This window comes from Bombina bombina, chromosome 1 (assembly GCF_027579735.1).
Source record: "Bombina bombina isolate aBomBom1 chromosome 1, aBomBom1.pri, whole genome shotgun sequence".
Classification (NCBI taxonomy): Eukaryota; Metazoa; Chordata; class Amphibia; order Anura; family Bombinatoridae; genus Bombina; species Bombina bombina.
The window spans coordinates 284816461-284836834 of record NC_069499.1 but is presented as its reverse complement, the minus strand read 5'-3'; the positions used below and the strand labels follow the sequence as shown (position 1 = coordinate 284836834).

The window sequence follows — 20374 nt, the reverse complement described above, 5'->3', positions numbered from 1 at the left end:
TTTATTTTTTGTAACTTAGTTGTTATTTTTTTTGTAACTTAGTAGTTATTTAATAGTAGATTTAAATAACTTGAGTAGAATTAGGTTTTTAGAAATGTAATAGAGTTAATTTAATTTTTAGTTTATGTAATTTTAGTATAATAGTTAGGGTAGGTTAATTAATAGTTTAATATAGTTTAATGTAATTGTAGGATAATAGTTTAGGGTAGGTTAATTAGTAGTTTAATATAGTTTATTTTAATTCTAAAGGTAAGTTTAAATTATATATAAGATAGGGGGTGATTTAATATTTAATGTAAAGTTAGCGGGGTTGTTAGATTAGGGGTTAATAGCTTAATTTAGTTTACTGCGATGTGGGGGGGCTGGCGGTTTAGGGGTTAATAGTTTAGTAAGTGGTAGTGATGTGGGAGGCCAGGGGTTAGGGGTTAATACCATTTATTTAGCTGTGGGAGGGTCCGGGAGTGGCGCGATAGGGGGTTAATAACTTAGTAGAGTTGCGGAGGGCTCCAGGAGCGGAGGAATAGGGGTTAATAACTTTATTAGAGTTGCGGTGGGCTCCAGGAGCGGAGAAATAGGGGTTAATAACTTTATTAGAGTTACGGGGGTTCAGGAGCGGCGGGATAGGGGTTAAACATTTTTAGTATAGTGGCAGTGTTTAGTGACAGGGTATAAATAAAGTTTGGGAAAAAGCCAAAAAGCAGCGAGAGCGATGACTGGTAGTTAACAACAGTCCGCTGCTCATCGCCCCCGTACTTGGTGCGCGGCTTTTTGACAGCTTTTTTTATAAATAAGGAGAGCGTATTCAGGTCCGCAGCCACGATGTTAGGCGAGCGTATTGGTGCCGTCGAATGCAGCATAGTTGACGCTTGATAATTCGGCCTCTTCATATCTTTATTAGACATGAATTAAGAATAAAGAACAGGATGCTAATAGTGCTGTTGTGTAGAATTGCTTCTTAAAATAATAACAAAAAAGAATAAATATCAATTTATGAATAAATATTCTGCGTATTGAATAACTGAGAAAAATGAGAGATCCGTGCTTACACCTGCAATATCTTCAAGAAAGATTCAAAAAAGGAGGGAGACACAGACATGCGCTAATCTGAAACAAGTCACGTATAGCGGCTCTAGTGTTAGACCAAATAGGCGACTGCCTAAGGCCTCACTCATAATGGGGCTTGGCAGAGGGGCATAGAAAAAAATGTTTTGTTTGTTTTTTCTGCCCCTGGGATGTTATTTTTGGTAGCATAGTGGCCCTGCCCACAGCTGGATATGCTAATCCCTCAAAGCCTCTTCTACAACTGGAAGTTCTCTGGCTGTCAAGTACAGACCTCCTCACTTCCCCCTTCCACAGTGTGATGCTGTCAGCTTCAGGATACTCAGGAGGCAGAGGGGACACAGACAACAATAAACATGTAAAAGGGGGAAGGGGCACTGCAAACCAGAGATGATAAGCTGTTGATAGCAGTTCTTATGTTCTCGTTTTAATCTGTCTCTTCTCTCACACTCTCCCCTCTCATCCACTTTTTTCTTCATTCTTTTCTCTCTCACCCCCTCTTTTCTCTCTACAGCGGATCATGTCCGCCAGACATTGATAAATCAGCCCCAAGGTTATTACAGAGGTATAAAGTATATAAATATAACAGTGTTGGTTATGCAAAACTGGGAAATGGGTAATAAAGGGATTATCTATGTTATTATCTACTATCTTATTATCTTGACTTTCTCTTTAGTTAATGTTTATGTTGTGCAGTGTATGGGATTATATGTCTATAGCACATATGCTTAGCATGTGATCCAACATTTCTATAATTTCATTCTGGATGATTTTTTTTTTTTTTATTATTATTTAAATCTATGAAGTAGTAAGTATTGGTAAATTTTAGCAAAAAATGGTTAAACAAAACATATATAGATTTTATTATATTATTAATTATTTATTTGAAAATGTTCGATGTTACAATACTGTGATATCTATAGGGTAAAATTATTTGTATTTATGTAAACGGTAACTTCTCTTGTGTTTGTTTAGAATTATATTTATATTCTGTGTGTTTTTTTTATGTTCCATAATAATTAAAGGGACACTGAACCCAAATTTTTTCTTTTGTAATTCAGAAAGAGCATGCAAATTTTAAGCAACTTTCTAATTTACTCCTATTATCAATTTTTCTTCGTTCTTCTTGCTATCATTATTTGAAAAAGAAGGCATCTAAGCTTTTTTTGGTTTTCAGTACTCTGGGACAGCACTTTTTTATTGGTGGATGAATTTATCCACCAATCAGCAAGGACAACCCAGGTTGTTCACCAAAAATGGGCCGGCATCTAAACTTACATTCTTGCATTTCAAATAAAGATACCAAGAGAATGAAGAAAATTTAATAATAGGAGTAAATTAGAAAGTTGCTTAAAATTTCATGCTCAATCTGAATCATGAAAGAATTTTTTGGGTACAGTGTCCCTTTAACTCAGTATATTATCATGGGGAGACTATTTAAATTATTATGATGGAAAATATGTTTCAGTTAAAACCTGAAATAAATGGCTTATATTACTGACTTCCTACATTACTGACTTACTAATAAAAGTTATGGATGCGAAATATTTTTGAGGGAAATGAAAAAAATCGTTTTACACATAAGTGGAATTTAAACCTTTTTGATTGATTTGTCAATAATTTAAAGTATATTACTAAGAAAAATGTCACTTTTGCAGTGGCTACACACAAGAATATATTGATATTGGTTGACACTTACCTTCTTTCCCAGGCAATCCAGAGTCCCCTTTGTCTCCTTTTTGCCCAATGGGACCAGGTATGCCTGGAATGCCAGGAAATCCTTCTGCCCCGGTGGTGCCTGTAATGCCAGTGACATGAAGACAAATGTGTTATAATAAGACAAAGGGGGGACCTCACCACCACAACAACTCAACTAAGCTCATTTGATTTCCACTCAGGACATCCCTACATAGTGATCTTATTACTTCATCTTAGAGATACCACATTATCCACTTAGAGAAACAGCTTCACAATAAAAAAACATTCACATGGTTAATCCATTCAGTACCACAATATAGGACTGTACTACTCATTTCATTTTAAACAATGTCAGGCAACCACAACAAATATAATGTATCATATTGTATCATAATTACACTAAAGCCACTAGATATATATCTGCTAAACATGACTACTACACACTAAACTCATCAACAAAACTTTATTTCAGCACCACAAAACATACACATTTACACAGTACTGCAATGCAGCCACAAAAACACCAGCAACCTATTAAGTAGCTTTCATGTTTAGGATGTTGACATTACAGGCTAGATTACAAGTTAGACGCTATTTATCGTTCTTCCTCATGCATTAACTGCGCTAGAAGTAAGCTTTTTGCATGCATCAATTAGCGAGTAAATTACAAGTTGAAATTAAAAAGTTTCCCCATGAGCGATAACCCGACCTGCGCAAAAAGACGAACTTAGAATATCGCAACCACGTTAAGTATTATTCATCAAAGACTTCCATAGGGCGTGATAAGTTGGGAAAAAATTAACACCCTATTCGAACGTAAACCCGATCACGTTTTAACCGAAGTGCGCTAACCCAGACATGAAATAATATTTTCATTCTAATGTTCTTCACATAGAAGAATATATTCTATTTATTCTTAAATATATATAAATTAGTGATGTCTGCGAATAGTTCACCAGCGAATAGTTCCCGCAAAACAATAGCTTGTTCGCGTTCACCGCGGCGGGGGCGAACATATGCCATGTTCACGGTCTCCGCCCCCTATTCGTCATCATTGAGTAAACTTTGAACCCTGTACCTCACAGTCAGAAGACACATTCCAGCCAATCAGCAGCAGACCCCTCCTCCCCAGACCCTCCCACCTCCTGGACAGCATCCATTTTAGATTTTTTCGGAAGCTGTATTCTAGTGAGAAGAGGGACAGTGTAGCTGCTGCTGATTTAATAGGCGAAATCGATAGCTAGGCTAGTGTATTCAGTGTCCACTACAGTCCTGAAGGACTCATCTGATCTCTGCTGTAAGGACAGCACCCCCAAAAGCCCTTTTTAGGGTCTTAGAACATCATTTTTTTTCCCTGTGTAATCTAATTGCAGTTGCCTGCCTGCCAGCGTGTGTGTCAGGCTCACACGTATACTGGTGCCCACTTGCCCAGTGTCCACCACTCATATCTGGTGTAATACAGTAGGTACATTTAAAAAAACAACAACACTTTTTGACTGTGAAATAATAGCAGACAGCTACAGTATCCAAAATGGCCGCCAATAAGGCAGATGGGGAGGGTTAGAGAGCTGTTTTGGTGGGGATCAGGGAGGTTATGGGCTAAGGGGGGATGCTACACCCACATCATATGTAAATATGCCTAAAAAAAAAAAAAAAAAAAAAAAAAATTTTTTTATAAACCCTTTTATTTTAGTACTGGCCAGACTTTCTGCCAGTACTTAAGATGGCGGGGACAATTATTGGGGTGGGGGGAGGGAAGGAGCTGTTAGGGAGGGATCAGGGGGTCTGATGTGTCAGGTGGGAGGCTGATATCTACACTAAAGCTAAAATTAACCCGTGCAAGCTCCCTACAAACTAACTAATTAAACCCCTTCACTGCTAGCCATAATACACGTGTGATGCGCAGCAGCATTTAGAGGCCTTCTAGAACAAAGGGGATCGAAGAGAAGCATTTACAACCATTTGAGCCATAATTGCACAAGCTGTTTGTAAATAATTTCAGTGAGAAACCTAAAATTGAGAAAAAATTTAAGTTTTTTTTAAATTTGATCGCATTTGGCGGTGAAATGGTGGCATTAAATATACCAAAATGGGCCTAGATCAATACTTTGGGTTGTCTACTACACTACACTTAAGCTAATATTAACTCTACAAGCTCCCTACATGCTCCCTAATTAACCCCTTCACTGCTGGGCATAAAACACGTGTGGTGCGCAGTGTCATTTAGCAGCCTTCTAATTACCAAAAAGCAACGCCAAAGCCATATATGTCTGCTATTTCTGAACAAAGGGGATCCCAGAGAAGCATTTACAACCATTTATGCCATAATTGCCTAAGTTGTTTGTAAATAATTTCTGTGAGAAACCAAAAGTTTGTGAAAAAGTGAACAATTTTTTTAAATTTGATCGCATTTGGCGGTGAAATGGTGGCATGAAATATACCAAAATGGGCCTAGATCAATACTTTGGGTTGTCTACTACACTACACTTAAGCTAAAATTAACTCTACAAGCTCCCTACATGCTCCCTAATTAACCCCTTCACTGCTGGGCATAAAACACGTGTGGTGCGCAGTGGCATTTAGCAGCCTTCTTATTACCAAAAAGCAACGCCAAAGCCATATAAGTCTGCTATTTCTGAACAAAGGGGATCCCAGAGAAGCATTTACAACCATTTATGCCATAATTGCATAAGTTGTTTGTATATAATTTTTGTGAGAAACCTAAAGTTTGTGAAAAAGTGAACAATTTTTTTTTATTTGATCGCATTTGGCGGTGAAATGGTGGCATGAAATATACCAAAATGGGCCTAGATCAATACTTTGGGATGTCTTCTAAAACAAAGTATATACATGTCAAGGCATAATCAGGTATTCCTGACAGATATCAGGGTTCCAATGTAACTAGCGCTCATTTTGAAAAAAAGTGCTTCTTGTATTTATTTCCCTATAACTTGCAAAAAATGCAAAGAATATGTTAACATTGGGTATTTCTAAACTCAGGACAAAATCTAGAAACTATTTAGCATGGTTGTTTTTTGGTGTTTGTAGATGTGTAACAGATTTTGGGGGTCAAAGTTAGAAAAAGTGTGTTTTTTTCCATTTTTTCCTCATATTTTATAATATTTTTAATAATACATTATAAGATATGATGAAAATAATGGTATCTTTAGAAAGTCCATTTAGTGGCAAGAAAAAAGGTATATAATATGTGTGGGTACAGAAAATGAGTAAGAGGAAAATTACAGCTAAACACAAACAGCGCAGAAATGTAAAAATAGCCCTGGTCCTTAAGGGAAAGAAATTGAAAAATGGCCTTGGTCCTTAAGGGGTTAAAAAAAAACTAGAAATTTGACTGAAATAATAGCAGTCCAGTCACGCGTGTGCGTTTCAGGGCCTGCCAGGGCACAGTGTCACACCAGTGCAACTCATATCTGGTGTAACAGTAGTGTACATAAAAAAAAATATACAATTTTGACTGTAATAGATTGAATAGCAGTTAGTTGTCTGCAAGCGTGTGTGTCAGGCCTACAGCGTCTACTCTGCCAACTTCTGCCAGTGCAAAGTGCCACTCATATCTGTTGTCACAGTAGATTGCACGCATAGTACCACTAATAAAAAAAAAAATGACAGGCAGAGGCAGGCCACCCCGCAGGGGCCATCGTGGTCATGGTGCTGTGATTCCCTTTGGCCCTAGAATAATGCCCAGTGTTCAGAGGCCACGTACCCTGAACTCGAAAAGTTCTGAGGACATAGTTGACTCGCTAACACAGGAAACCCAATCTTCTACAGCTTCCGCTCGGAACCTTGACGCACCATCCTCCTCCAGCTTAGCTTCGGGCAATTCTCAAGTTACCACTCGCCCACCTGCCGCCACCACCAACACTAGCACCACAGCCGCTTCACTTGATCTGTCAGAGGAGTTATTTACACATCAGTTGGAAGAAATGAGTGATGCGCAACCATTATTGCCAGAGGATGTAGTTAACAGGGATATGTCTCAGTCAGGCAGCATTACACACATGGACGTACGGTGTGATGATGATGATGTTGTACCCGCTGCAGGAGTTTGGTCTGTCACTGTGAAGCGGGCGTAACCTGTACACTACCTGATCGATACAACATCATACCTGATGTTTAAAAGCACGTTATTCCAAACAATTTAGGAATGTTAGGTGATTTATGCCCTTTATGGATTAAACCCAGACTCTGCATCAACTATGTAATTTTCCATGGGAGTTTTGCCATGGATCCCCCTCCGGCATGCCACAGTCCAGGTGTTAGTCCCCTTGAAACAACTTTTCCATCACTATTGTGGCCAGAAAGAGTCCCTGTGGGTTTTAAAATTCACCTGCCTATTGAAGTCTATGGCGGTTCGCCCGGTTCGCCCGTTTGCGAACATTTGCGGAAGTTCGCGTTCGCAAATTTTTATGTTCGCGACATCACTATATATATATATATATATATATATATATATTTATATATGTGTGTGTGTTTTTTGTAAAATATAAATCTATACCTATATATAGATAATTATATAATTATATATAATAGAAATATATATTTAAAAATACTTAGAACATATTGCCCTATGTGAAGAACATTGTGTGTAGCCCTCAGTCAAGGATAATATGGCAGTTTCTGTGTCTTGGTCTCTCATAATATATTGACTCAATTAGCTTTCCATACAATCCCAGCTCAGCGTCCTCTACTGCTGGCTTTAGCTTCCAAGATGGTATACAGGAAAAGGGGAAGACAAAGCTACAATAGTGTGATTCCGTTTATTGTAAGTAAAAGCACACACAGCACACAAAGTGGTTATGCTTACAGGAAGTGACCTCAAACGTATGAGGTATGTACAGGCTCAAAATAAAAAATGTTGTCCTGCAGGAACAAACTCGTTTGGCTTCCAAATGACATCTAACAGGACCAGTTAGCTCACTGCACTGCACCTTACGCGTTTTCGAAGTTTACTTCAATATGATACTTCTTTGTCAGAGGTTTAGGGGCATAATGAGGTCCTGGCTTAAATTTATAACATTGGTTTAAGCCCTCAAACAGGAGAGCCTAATTGCTGAGGTGCATTACAAACAAATTAAATACAAAGCTCGATTGTTTCATTCATGACTAATGGTTGCATGACATGAGAGATCCTTCACAAACGAGTAATACTAAAAATTATTAAAAATATAATTAAAATCAATTTCTCACTTAGAAGTGCTGTATCATAATGTACATTTCATGTTACGGTTATTTACATTGATTCAAGTCCATACCACAACTCAATAAAATTCCTAATAATTTGAACACACAAGGAAAACATAAAAACTATAAATTATATAGGAAACAACAAAAAAATAAAAATTTTAATTTATATATATAAAAGAACTAGACTGCACACTGCTCAAATATGTAAAATCACTATAGTTTAAGGCATATAAAGAAATAATAATAAGGTTCAAAAGGTTCAATATGCAAACAGATCTTTGTCTTTGCGGGTGTCAGAGGTAAACCAGATCATTTCCTTTTAAAAATAAATGTTTTTATGTTCCATAGAGTACGTAAGGGTTCCTATAGCCTCACAAATGGAAACCTAATAATTCCATATATCATACTATAAGATCATTACAAAAGTGTTTATAAATAGTAAAATATTATGAATATGAAATTAGTATTTTTCAAGCGATGGATCCTAAAACTTAAATAATATGTAATTAATTCTGATAAAATTATTCAATTAAAATATAATTGAGCCTTAAATATGGTTATTTGTGAAATAATGGAACTATTATTCATAACGCAGGACATGAGAAAATTCAATAATAAAGTATAAAATCTTTTATATAAGGAAAGCAGATTATATCAATGCCTTATTTAAAACCGTGAGGTTGTATGGTATTCAGAAAGTGAATCCAATAGGTTTCTCTTTTTCTAAGTGTGAGAAATCTATTTCCTCCCCTACCACTGGTGCTCACATGTTCCAAGACAGTTCCTCTAAGACACTTGGGATTTTTTTTATGTATTGTTTTGTAGTGTTTAGAGAGATTGTGGCCCTCAAAACCCACTTCTATATTATTAATATGCTCAAAAAGGCGCTTTTTATAGGGGTGTTTCGTGCGTCCTATATATTGAAGGCCACATCCACTCTAAAATATAAACCACATAGATGGTCTTGCAATTAGTCAGAGTTTTTATATTGCATATCTTTCTAGCATCCCCTTTAGATACAATTGTTTATTGTCATTATAGGCATGCAGACAGCCCAAACAGTTAGCCCTATTACATTTAAAAAAGCCTTTTGTTTCATTTGCTAGCCAATTGTTTTTATTTTTAGGGGCATTTTTTTAACTTGGAGGGAGCTAGTATGTTTTTAAGACTGTTATTTTTTCTTGCTGTAGGATGGGGCAGTATTTTTTAACAATTTTTGTAGTGCGCTTGTAGGCCAATTTTTCTTTCTTTACTCAGATTTACACTTTGGAAGAATTTTAGGGATATCTCATTTTGCTTTTTGACCCAGCTGCAGAGACACAGTTTACAGTATAATTGGTTTGCAATAAGCAACTGTTACCATTATCCCATTACAATTTATTTAATTATTAATCTTTAAATACAGGGAGTGCAGAATTATTAGGCAATGATGTAGTATTTGACCACATCATCCTCTTTATGCATGTTGTCTTACTCCAGAGCTGTATAGGCTCGAAAGCCTACTACCACTTAAGCATATTAGGTGATGTGCATCTCTGTAATGAGAAGGGGTGTGGTCTTAATGACATCAACAACCTATATCAGGTGTGCATAATTATTAGGGCAACTTCCTTTCTTTGGCAAAATGGGTCAAAAGAAGGACTTGACAGGCTCAGAAAAGTCAAAAATAGTGGAGATATCTTTGCAGAGGGATGCAGCACTCTTAAAATTTGCAAAGCTTCTGAAGCGCGATCATCGAACAATCAAGCGTTTCATTCAAAATAGTCAACAGGGTCGCAAGAAGCGTGTGGAAAAACCAAGGCGCAAAATAACTGCCCATGAACTGAGAAAAGTCAAGCGTGCAGCTGCCAAGATGCCACTTGCCACCAGTTTGGCCATATTTCAGAGCTGCAACATCACTGGAGTGCCCAAAAGCACAAGGTGTGCAATACTCAGAAACATGGCCAAGGTAAGAAAGGCTGAAAGACGACCACCACTGAACAAGACACACAAGCTGAAACGTCAAGACTGGGCCAAGAAATATCTCAAGACTGATTTTTCTAAGGTTTTATGGACTGATGAAATGAGAGTGAGTCTTGATGGGCCAGATGGATGGGCCCGTGGCTGGATTGGTAAAGGGCAGAGAGCTCCAGTCCGACTCAGACGCCAGCAAGGTGGAGGTGGAGTACTGGTTTGGGCTGGTATCATCAAAGATGAGCTTGTGGGGCCTTTTCAGGTTGAGGATGGAGTCAAGCTCAACTCCCAGTCCTACTGACAGTTTCTGGAAGACACCTTCTTCAAGCAGTGGTACAAGAAGAAGTCTGCATCCTTCAAGAAAAACATGATTTTCATGCAGGACAATGCTCCATCACACGCGTCCAAGTACTCCACAGCGTGGCTGGCAAGAAAGGGTATAAAAGAAGAAAATCTAATGACATGGCCTCCTTGTTCACCTGATCTGAACCCCATTGAGAACCTGTGGTCCATCATCAAATGTGAGATTTACAAGGAGGGAAAACAGTACACCTCTCTGAACAGTGTCTGGGAGGCTGTGGTTGCTGCTGCACGCAATGTTGATGGTGAACAGATCAAAACACTGACAGAATCCATGGATGGCAGGCTTTTGAGTGTCCTTGCAAAGAAAGGTGGCTATATTGGTCACTGATTTGTTTTTGTTTTGTTTTTGAATGTCAGAAATGTATATTTGTAAATGTTGAGATGTTATATTGGTTTCACTGGTAAAAATAAATAATTGAAATGGGTATATATTTGTTTTTTGTTAAGTTGCCTAATAATTATGCACAGTAATAGTCACCTGCACACACAGATATCCCCCTAAAATAGCTAAAACTAAAAACAAACTAAAAACTACTTCCAAAAATATTCAGCTTTGATATTAATGTGTTTTTTGGGTTCATTGAGAACATGGTTGTTGTTCAATAATAAAATTAATCCTCAAAAATATAACTTGCCTAATAATTCTGCACTCCCTGTATAATATTATTCTGTTGTCTTGGGTAACCTAGAGCAGTCCCAGAGTTGTGGTTCGCCACATCTTCTTTTGCTCTATTTTTTATGATAATTTTTTTCTTATCCTGGGGACAGCTGCATGGTGTTTAGCTTAATAAGCATTTTTTTATACTGTATTGCTGCCATCATTACATATACGCCTAGATTTAGAGTTCTGCGGCCAAAGGGGTGCGTTAGCTACGCGTGTATTTTTTCCCCCGCACCTTTTAAATACCGCTGGTATTTAGAGTTCACAGAAGGGCTGCGTAAAGCTCCAAAAAGGGAGCGTAGAGCATAATTTACCGCCACTGCAACTCTTAATACCAGCGGTGCTTACGGACGCGGCCAGCTTCAAAAACGTGCTCGTGCACGATTTCCCCATAGGAAACAATGGGGCAGTTTGGGCTGAAAAAAAACCTAACACCTGCAAAAAAGCAGCGTTCAGCTCCTAACACAGCCCCATTGTTTCCTATGGGAAAACACTTCCTATGTCTGCACCTAACACCCTAACATGTACCCCGAGTCTAAACACCCCTAACCTTACACTTATTAACCCCTAATCTGCCGCCCCCGCTATCGCTGACCCCTGCATATTATTTTTAACCCCTAATCTGCCGCTCCGTACACCGCCGCTACCTACGTTATCCCTATGTACCCCTAATCTGCTGCCCCTAACCCCCACCGACCCCTATATTATATTTATTACCCCCTAATCTGCCCCCCCAATGTCGCCGCTACCTACCTACAATTATTAAACCCTAATCTGCCGACCGGACACCAACGCCACTATAATAAATGTATTAACCCCTAAAGCTAAGTCTAACCCTAACACTAACACCCCCTAAGTTAAATATAATTTAAATCTAACGAAATAAAATAAATCTTATTAAATAAATTATTCCTATTTAAAGCTAAATACTTACCTGTAAAATAAACCCTAATATAGCTACAATATAAATAATAATTATTTTAGGATTAATATTTATTTTACAGGCAACTTTGTATTTATTTTAACCAGGTACAATAGCTATTAAATAGTTAATAACTATTTAATAGCTACCTAGATAAAATAATTACAAAATTACCTGTAAAATAAATCCTAACCTAAGTTACAATTAAACCTAACACTACACTATCAATAAATAAATTAAATAAATTACCTACAATTACCTACAATTATATCAACTAAATTAAATTACAAAAACAAACAAACACTAAATTACAAAAAATAAAAAAAGATTACAAGAATTTTAAACTAATTACACCTACTCTAAGCCCCCTAAAAAAAATAACAAATCCCCCCAAAATAAAAAAATGCCCTACCCTATTCTAAAATAAAAATTGTAAAGCTCTTTTACCTTACGTTACCAGCCCTTAAAAGGGCCTTTTGCGGGGCATGCCCCAAAGAATTCTGCTCTTTTGCCTGTAAAAAAAAAATACAATACCCCCCCCAACATTACAACCCACCACCCACATACCCCTAATCTACCCCACCCCCCCTTAAATAAACGTAACACTAAGCCCCTGAAGATCTTCCTACCTTGTCTTCACCACGCCGGGTATCACCGATCCGTCCAGAAGAGGGTCCGAAGTCTTCCTCCTATCTGGCAAGAAGAGCTCCTCCAGAGGGTCTAAAGTCTTCATCCTATCCGGGCAGAAGAGGACATCCGGACCGGCAGACATCTTCATCCAAGCGGCATCTTCTATCTTCTTTCTTCCAGCGCGGAGCGGGACCATCTTCAAGCAGCCGACGCGGAGCCATCCTTCTTCACCGACAGACTAACGACGAATGAAGGTTCCTTTAAGGGATGTCATCCAAGATGGCGTCCCTCGAATTCCGATTGGCTGATAGGATTCTATCAGCCAATCGGAATTAAGCTAGGAAAATCGGATTGGCTGATTGAAACAGCCAATCAGATTAAAGTTCAATCTGATTGGCTGATCCAATCAGCCAATCAGATTGAGCTCGCATTCTATTGGCTGTTCCAATCAGCCAATAGAATGCGAGCTAAATCTGATTGGCTGATCCAATCAGCCAATCGGATTGAACTTGAATCTGATTGGCTGATTCAATCAACCAATCAGATTTTTCCTAGCTTAATTCCGATTGGCTGATAGAATCCTATCAGCCAATCGGAATTCAAGGGACACCATCTTGGATGACATCCCTTAAAGGAACCTTCGTTCGCCATTAGTCCGTCGGTGAAGAAGGATGGCTCTGCGTCGGCTGCTTGAAGATGGTCCCGCTCCGCGCCGGATGGAAGAAGATAAAAGATGCCACTTGGATGAAGATGTCTTCCGGTCCAGATGTCCTCTTCTGCCCAGATAGGATGAAGAGTTTGGACCCTCTGGAGGAGCTCTTCTTGCTGGATAGGAGGAAGACTTTGGACCCTCTTCTGGACGGATCGGTGATAACCGGCGTGGTGAAGACAAGGTAGGAAGATCTTCAGGGGCTTAGTGTTAGGTTTATTTAAGGGGGGTTTGGGTTAGATTAGGGGTATGTGGGTGGTGGGTTGTAATGTTGGGGGGGTATTGTATGTTTTTTTTTACAGGCAAAAGAGCAGAATTCTTTGGGGCATGCCCCGCAAAAGGCCCTTTTAAGGGCTGGTAAGGTAAAAGAGCTTTACAATTTTTATTTTAGAATAGAGTAGGGCATTTTTTTTATTTTGGGGGGCTTTGTTATTTTTTTAGGGGGCTTAGAGTAGGTGTAATTAGTTTAAAATTCTTGTAATATTTTTTTATTTTTTGTAATTTAGTGTTTGTTTTTTTTGTAATTCAGTTTAGTATATATATATATGTAGATAATTGTAGATAGTTTATTTAATTTATTTATTGATAGTGTAGTGTTAGGTTTAATTGTAACTTAGGTTAGGATTTATTTTACAGGTAATTTTGTAATTATTTTATCTAGGTAGCTATTAAATAGTTATTAACTATTTAATAGCTATTGAACCTGGTTAAAATAAATACAAAGTTGCCTGTAAATTAAATATTAATCCTAAAATAGCTACAATATAATTATTATTTAAATTGTAGCTATATTAGGGTTTATTTTACAGGTAAGTATTTAGCTTTAAATAGGAATAATTTATTTATTTTATTTCGTTAGATTTAAATTATATTTAACTTAGGGGGGTGTTAGTGTTAGGGTTAGACTTAGCTTTAGGGGTTAATACATTTATTAGAGTAGGGGCGAGGTCCGGTCGGCAGCTTAGGGGTTAATACTTGAAGTTAGGTGTCGGCGTTGTTAGGGAGGGCAGATTAGGGGTTAATACTATTTATTATAGGGTTTTTGAGGCGGGAGTGAAGTGGATTAGGGGTTAATAACTTTATTATAGTAGCAGTGAGGTCCGGTCGGCAGATTAGGGGTTAATAATTGTAGGTAGGTAGCGGCGACGTTGGGGGGGGGCAGATTAGGGGTTAATAAATATTATGTAGGGGTCGGTGATGTTAGGGGCAGCAGATTAGGGGTACATAGGGATAATGTAGGTGGCGACGATGTGCGGTCGGCAGATTAGGGGTTAAAAAAATTTAATAGAGTGGCGGCGATGTGGGGGTGGCCTCTGTTTAGGGGTACATAGGAAGTTTATGGGTGTTAGTGTACTTTAGAGCACAGTAGTTAAGAGCTTTATGAACCGGCGTTAGCCCATAAAGCTCTTAACTCCTGGCTTTTTTCTGCGGCTGGAGTTTTGTCTTTAGAGTTCTAACGCTCACTTTAGCCAAGACTCTAAATACCGGCGTTAGAAAGATCCCATTGAAAATATAGGATACGCAATTGACGTAAGGGGATCTGCGGTATGGAAAAGTCGCGGCTGGAAAGTGAGCGTTAGACCCTTTCATGACTGACTCTAAATACCAGAGGGCGGTAAAAACCAGCGTTAGGACCCCCTAACGCTGGTTTGGATGGCTTACGCAGAACTCTAAATCTAGGCGATAGTTTCTTATTCTGGTCATTGGCTAAGTTTTACGGTTTTTTTTAAAAAATGTATTTGATTATCAGTGTATAATTAGTATATTTCATAAATCTAACAATATGGAAGATACTAGTATTGAATTGGAATTTGGCAATTATTTCAATTCACTGACCAAACAAAAGTTATTATCTATCAATTTAGAGGAGGACTGTGAAGTGATAGATAAGCAATTTGACTCAAAATATATTTTTGAGAAACTAGAAAGACTCAGTAAAAAACAATTAACACACTGGTATGATGGCAATAATTTTAAAAGATATATTAAATATAATCTAATTCCCAATGGTCTCAAACTCTGTAAACAAGCCATCTTTGAACAGGAGGATGTTGAATACTGGTCCGAGTGGGAGACTGCTCTAGAAGAAAGTTCGGTTACATTTATGAATATAGAGATCAGATACAGGCAATACATAAGTTCAACAAATTACTTCACAAATTGCAGATCTAAGTAAAAGACTAAAGCCACATGGGGGCGATGTTCTATATAAAGAACTAGATGATGAAAACAAAAAGAAAATCCATAGATTTGAACAAAATATAGACTCTAAGAAAAAGAGAACATTTCTATAAGATTAGAATGAGTCTAAATTTAACTAAGAAACTGAGGGGGGGGGGGGGGATATTTCAGACAATATAAGATATGATATTTAAGCCCCTGTTGATAAAGATATTGAACACTCCTCTACTGCCACAAAATCAAGAGCCACAATAGCTCCAATAAAACACAGACAACAATCTACTAGTAAAAACATCTCTCTTTCTAATGGATATCAAAGGCAGCTTCAGGATAGAAGATTGTAATTGCAAGGAAAGATCAAATAGATTAAATTCAACTAACAATCAAAACCCCCCGCCTATCATAAAAATTATAAAAACTATAAATATATAAATAACCCTACACGGACATATCAGACATGGGAGAATCATTCCCAAAAACTAAATTTAAATTCAAAATCACACACACAATATAACCATTATCATTATAATTATAAAAATAAGAATAAACATAATAATAATAATAATAAAAATAGGAATAGTAACTATGATAATCACAATCATCACAATGGTTATAATCACCAGAACTACAATAAACCCCATGTATGGAAGGAACAAAATACATCCTCCTATCCATACCAGAAGCATAATCAGGGATATTTTGAAAATGCCTCTTCTCTTCGCTCACCTTTTTTAGGGATTCCCCAAAAAAATACCCATACATTTCGAGACTTACGAAATTCTATAGGGACTCCACGGCAAGCAAAACAAATCGATGTCAACTTAAGAACACAATGGAAAATAGTGGAAAGAAATGGAAAATAAAAAGAACTAGACTAGGAACATGAGGGGTTAGAGTGGCAGCTAGAAACTCAAAAAGGGAAACACACAGTCAAACAACAACATCTAAACAATTAGTCAAGATTTTGAATCTATCCTCAGTTTCCCTAAACCAGGGGTGTCCAAACTTTGCTCTCCAGAGGTTTTGGAACTACATTTCCGATGATGCTCAGCCAGCATTTTATCTAGCTGAGCATCATGGGAAATGTAGTTCCAAAACCTCTGGAGAGCAAAGTTTGGACACCACTGCCCTAAACGAAAGAGAATTAGATGTACTAGGAAAAGGGCTTAGTTTTGCCCCTACCCGAGATCCAAACCCCTTCGACTTGTTTTTTGATCTCCACAAATTTATTAGAAAATTAACTTTATGCAGACACTTTAAAAAAATGTAATCACAGAAAGGTGAATGACTGCCCACAACAGAAAAACTCCCAGATGAAGATTTGGAGACATTCTTACCCCTGTAGGAACTCAATTTGGAAGGGGAGGGTGTAGCCAAATGGAACGAAATTAGATGAAAAGGTCAAATTTTAAACCTAATTCCACTTTCTTCCCCACCCAATCTTAAGGTCATTTTATCCCCACATTTTCTAATTTAAAATGTTTTTACGTCTCTGTGCACTAATTAAGAAATTAAAAAAGATAATCTGAAAAAGTGGGAAAAGGATATCATAAAAACAATTGAGGGAAATAATGATATAGTGATCCGCGAAGTGGATAAGAGTGGAGGTATAATCTTACAAGACAAAAGGGATTATCTAGAAGAAGTGAATAACCTGTTGGAAGATAGTAATACTTATAGAAAATCGAATGAGAATCGTACAGCAAGCTTCCTAAAAGAGTGTTTATCCCTTTTGGACACCGCTAAACATCAGGGTATCCTCTCTAAAAATGAGTTTGATTATTTGCATAATGAACACCTGAAGATTGCAGTGTTTTACCATCTACCAAAAGTCCATAAAGACCCCTTAGGCCCTCCTGGGCGTCCGATAATCTCGGGTATTGACTTGCTTACATCTAGACTCTCTCAATATGTAGATTTTTGTCTTGAAACCTCTTGTACCAAATATACCATCTTACCTGAGAGATTCTCCATATACTATTGTACTAATGGAGTCTATAAAATGGAAAAACTCCTATAAATGACTCTGGACATTTCTGCTTTGTACACCAGCATCCCACATGAGACAGGTATAAATACCATCAAAAAAATATTACATAAAGAAAACTCACTATCCCCTGAACATCAAGAATTCATTATGGAAGCGATATGGTTTGTTTTAGAATTTGAAAATAGTTTCTACCTCCAAACCACTGGCATGGCAATGGGGACCATTATTTCCCCCAGCTATGCCAATCTCTATATGGGACATTGGGAGTACAAATATATTCACCATGATAATCCTTTTAAGAACAATATAGTATGGTGAGGAAGGTATATCAATGACATCCTTATGATATGGGATGGGGATCACGGTGATATAGAAAAATTTGTGGAACATGTGAACACAAATAATAAGAATCTAAAATTCACCCATCACATATCAGACACACACATAGACTTTTAGATGTCACATTTTTAATGAGGGTGAAAAGGTTTTCACCAAACTCTTTAGAAAGGAAATGGATAGTAATGGGTATCTGAGAGCAGATAGTGCCCATTATCCCCCCTGGATCCAAAATGTACCCTATGGGCAATTTCAAAGAATATGAAAAAACTGCTCCAAAATTGAAGATTTCGATCACGAAAGCCTCAGAACTAAGAAATTTATATAGAAAAGAATACCCCAAAAAATTAGTTGAGAAAGCATCAATGAAAGCAAGAAATCTTGAAAGAATAACACTCATTAGAAATGACAAATCAAAAAAGAAAATAAATAATAAAAATCAGGGTACTCAAATCGATGATTGTAGGGGGGAAATTGATTTTATCACCACATTCAATGAGGCAGTTCCAGAAATGAAAAAGATTGTTAAAAAATACTGGCCCATCCTACATCAAGATTCCCTCTTAGAGAAAGTAGTAGGTAAAAATCCCAGAATTACTTTTAGAAAAAATAAGAGTCTTAAAAACATACTAGCTCCCTCCAAATTAAAAATGCCCCTAAAAATAAAAACAATTGTCTAACAAATGAAACAAAAGGCTTTTTTAAATGTAATAAGGCTGTTTGGGCTGTCTGCATGCCTATAATGGCAATAAACCGACCAAAACAATTGTATCTAAGGGGGATGCTAGAAAGATATGCAATATAAAAACTCTGACTAATTGCAAAACCACCTATGTGGTTTATCTTTTAGAGTGTGGATCTGGCCTTCAATATATAGGATGCATGAAACACCCCTACACCACCTTTTTGAGCACAGTAATAATATAGAAGTGGGTTTTGAGGGTCACAACCTCTCTAAACACTACAAAACAATACATAAAAAAATCCTGTGTCTTAGAGGAACTCTCTTAGAACATGTGAGCACCAGTGGTAGGGGAGGAAATAGATTTCTCACACTTAGAAAAAGAGAAACGTATTGGATTCACTTTCTGAATACCATACAACCTCACGGTTTAAATAAGGACATTGATTTATCTGCTTTCCTTATATAAAAGATTTTATATTTTATTATTGAATTTTCTCATGTCTGCGTTATGAATATTAGTTCCATTATTTCACTTTTAATACCCATATTTAAGGCTCAATTATATTAATTAATAATTTAATAATTTTATCAGAATTATTACATATTATTTATTACGTTTTAGGATCCATCGATTGAAAAATACTAATTTCATATTTATAATATTTACTATTATAAACACTTTTGTAATGATCTTATAGTATGATATAGTATCTCTTAGTTTGCATAAAATTGATATAAACATACAAGCATTTATTTGTAATGATTAGGTCTCCATTTGTGAGGCTATAGAAACCCTTACAGTACTCTACGGAACATAAAACATTTTTAAAATGAGTAATCTGGTTTACTCTGACACCCACAAGACAAAGATCTGTTTGCATATTTAACTTTTAACCTTATTATTATTTCTTCATATGCCATACGATATAGAGATTTTTTTTACATATTTGAGCAGTGTGCAGTCTAGTTCTTTTTATATATAAATTTAAGTTTTTCTTTTTTTGTTTTCTTTGTTTCCTATATGATTTTATGTTTCTATGTTTTCTTGGGTGTTCAAATTATTATGAATTTTGTTGTGGTATGAAATTGAATCAATGTAATAACCGTAACATGAAATGTACATTATGATACAGCACTTCTAAATAAGAAAATTGCTTTTAATTTATATTTTACTCATTTTTAGTATTATTCGTTTGTGAAGGATCTCTCATGTCATGAAGCATTAGTCATGAATGAAACAATCAGCTTGATATTTAATTTGTTTTTAATGCTCCTGAGCCGATAGGCTCTCTGTTTGAGGGCTTGTTAAATGTCCTCCACCAATTGACGTCTACCAGGATCATACACCCACTTAACCAATGTTATAAATTTAAGCCAGGACCTCATTATGCCCCTAAACCTCTGACAAAGAAGTATCATATTGAAGTAAACTTCAAAACGCATAAGGTGCGGTGCAGTGGGCTACCTTGTCATGGTAGACATCATTTGGAAGCCAAACCAGTTTGTTCCTGCAGGATAACATTGTTTTATTTTGAGCCCTTACATACCTCATACGTTTGAGGTCACTTCCTGTAAGCATAACCTCTTTGTGTGCTGTGTGTGTTTTTACTTACAATAAACTGAATCACACTATTGTAGATTTGTCTTCCCCTTATCCCTGTATACCATCTTGGAAGCTAAAGCCGGCAGTAGAGGACGCTGAGCTGTGATTGTATGAAAACCTAATTGAGTCCATATAGTGTGAGATCCAGACACGGAAACTGCCATATTATCCTTGACTGAGGGCTACACACATTTCTATCTAAGCGCATACCTTACCTCATAGGATTGAAGTGAAGGATAGTGAGTAAATATTTTTCAACTAAAGCCACGGATAAGAATTCATTCATTTCTTTTATATACACATTGGACTTCTACCTGTGGGATTGTATTCTATAATCCATATGAACTGTATGGTTTAAACCATCTGCATTCTAATTTAA

At 36.9% G+C, this 20374-nt stretch overlaps 1 protein-coding gene across 1 annotated transcript in view; it reads right to left on the bottom strand.

The window, feature by feature from the left end:
• LOC128657661 (macrophage receptor MARCO) overlaps nt 1–20374 on the bottom strand; it is a 201520-nt gene that overhangs the window by 11474 nt on the left and 169672 nt on the right. The window contains exon 14 of the mRNA XM_053712049.1: nt 2759–2857. Coding sequence (XP_053568024.1) covers nt 2759–2857 — 99 coding nt within the window. The remainder of the gene's footprint in view (nt 1–2758; nt 2858–20374) is intronic.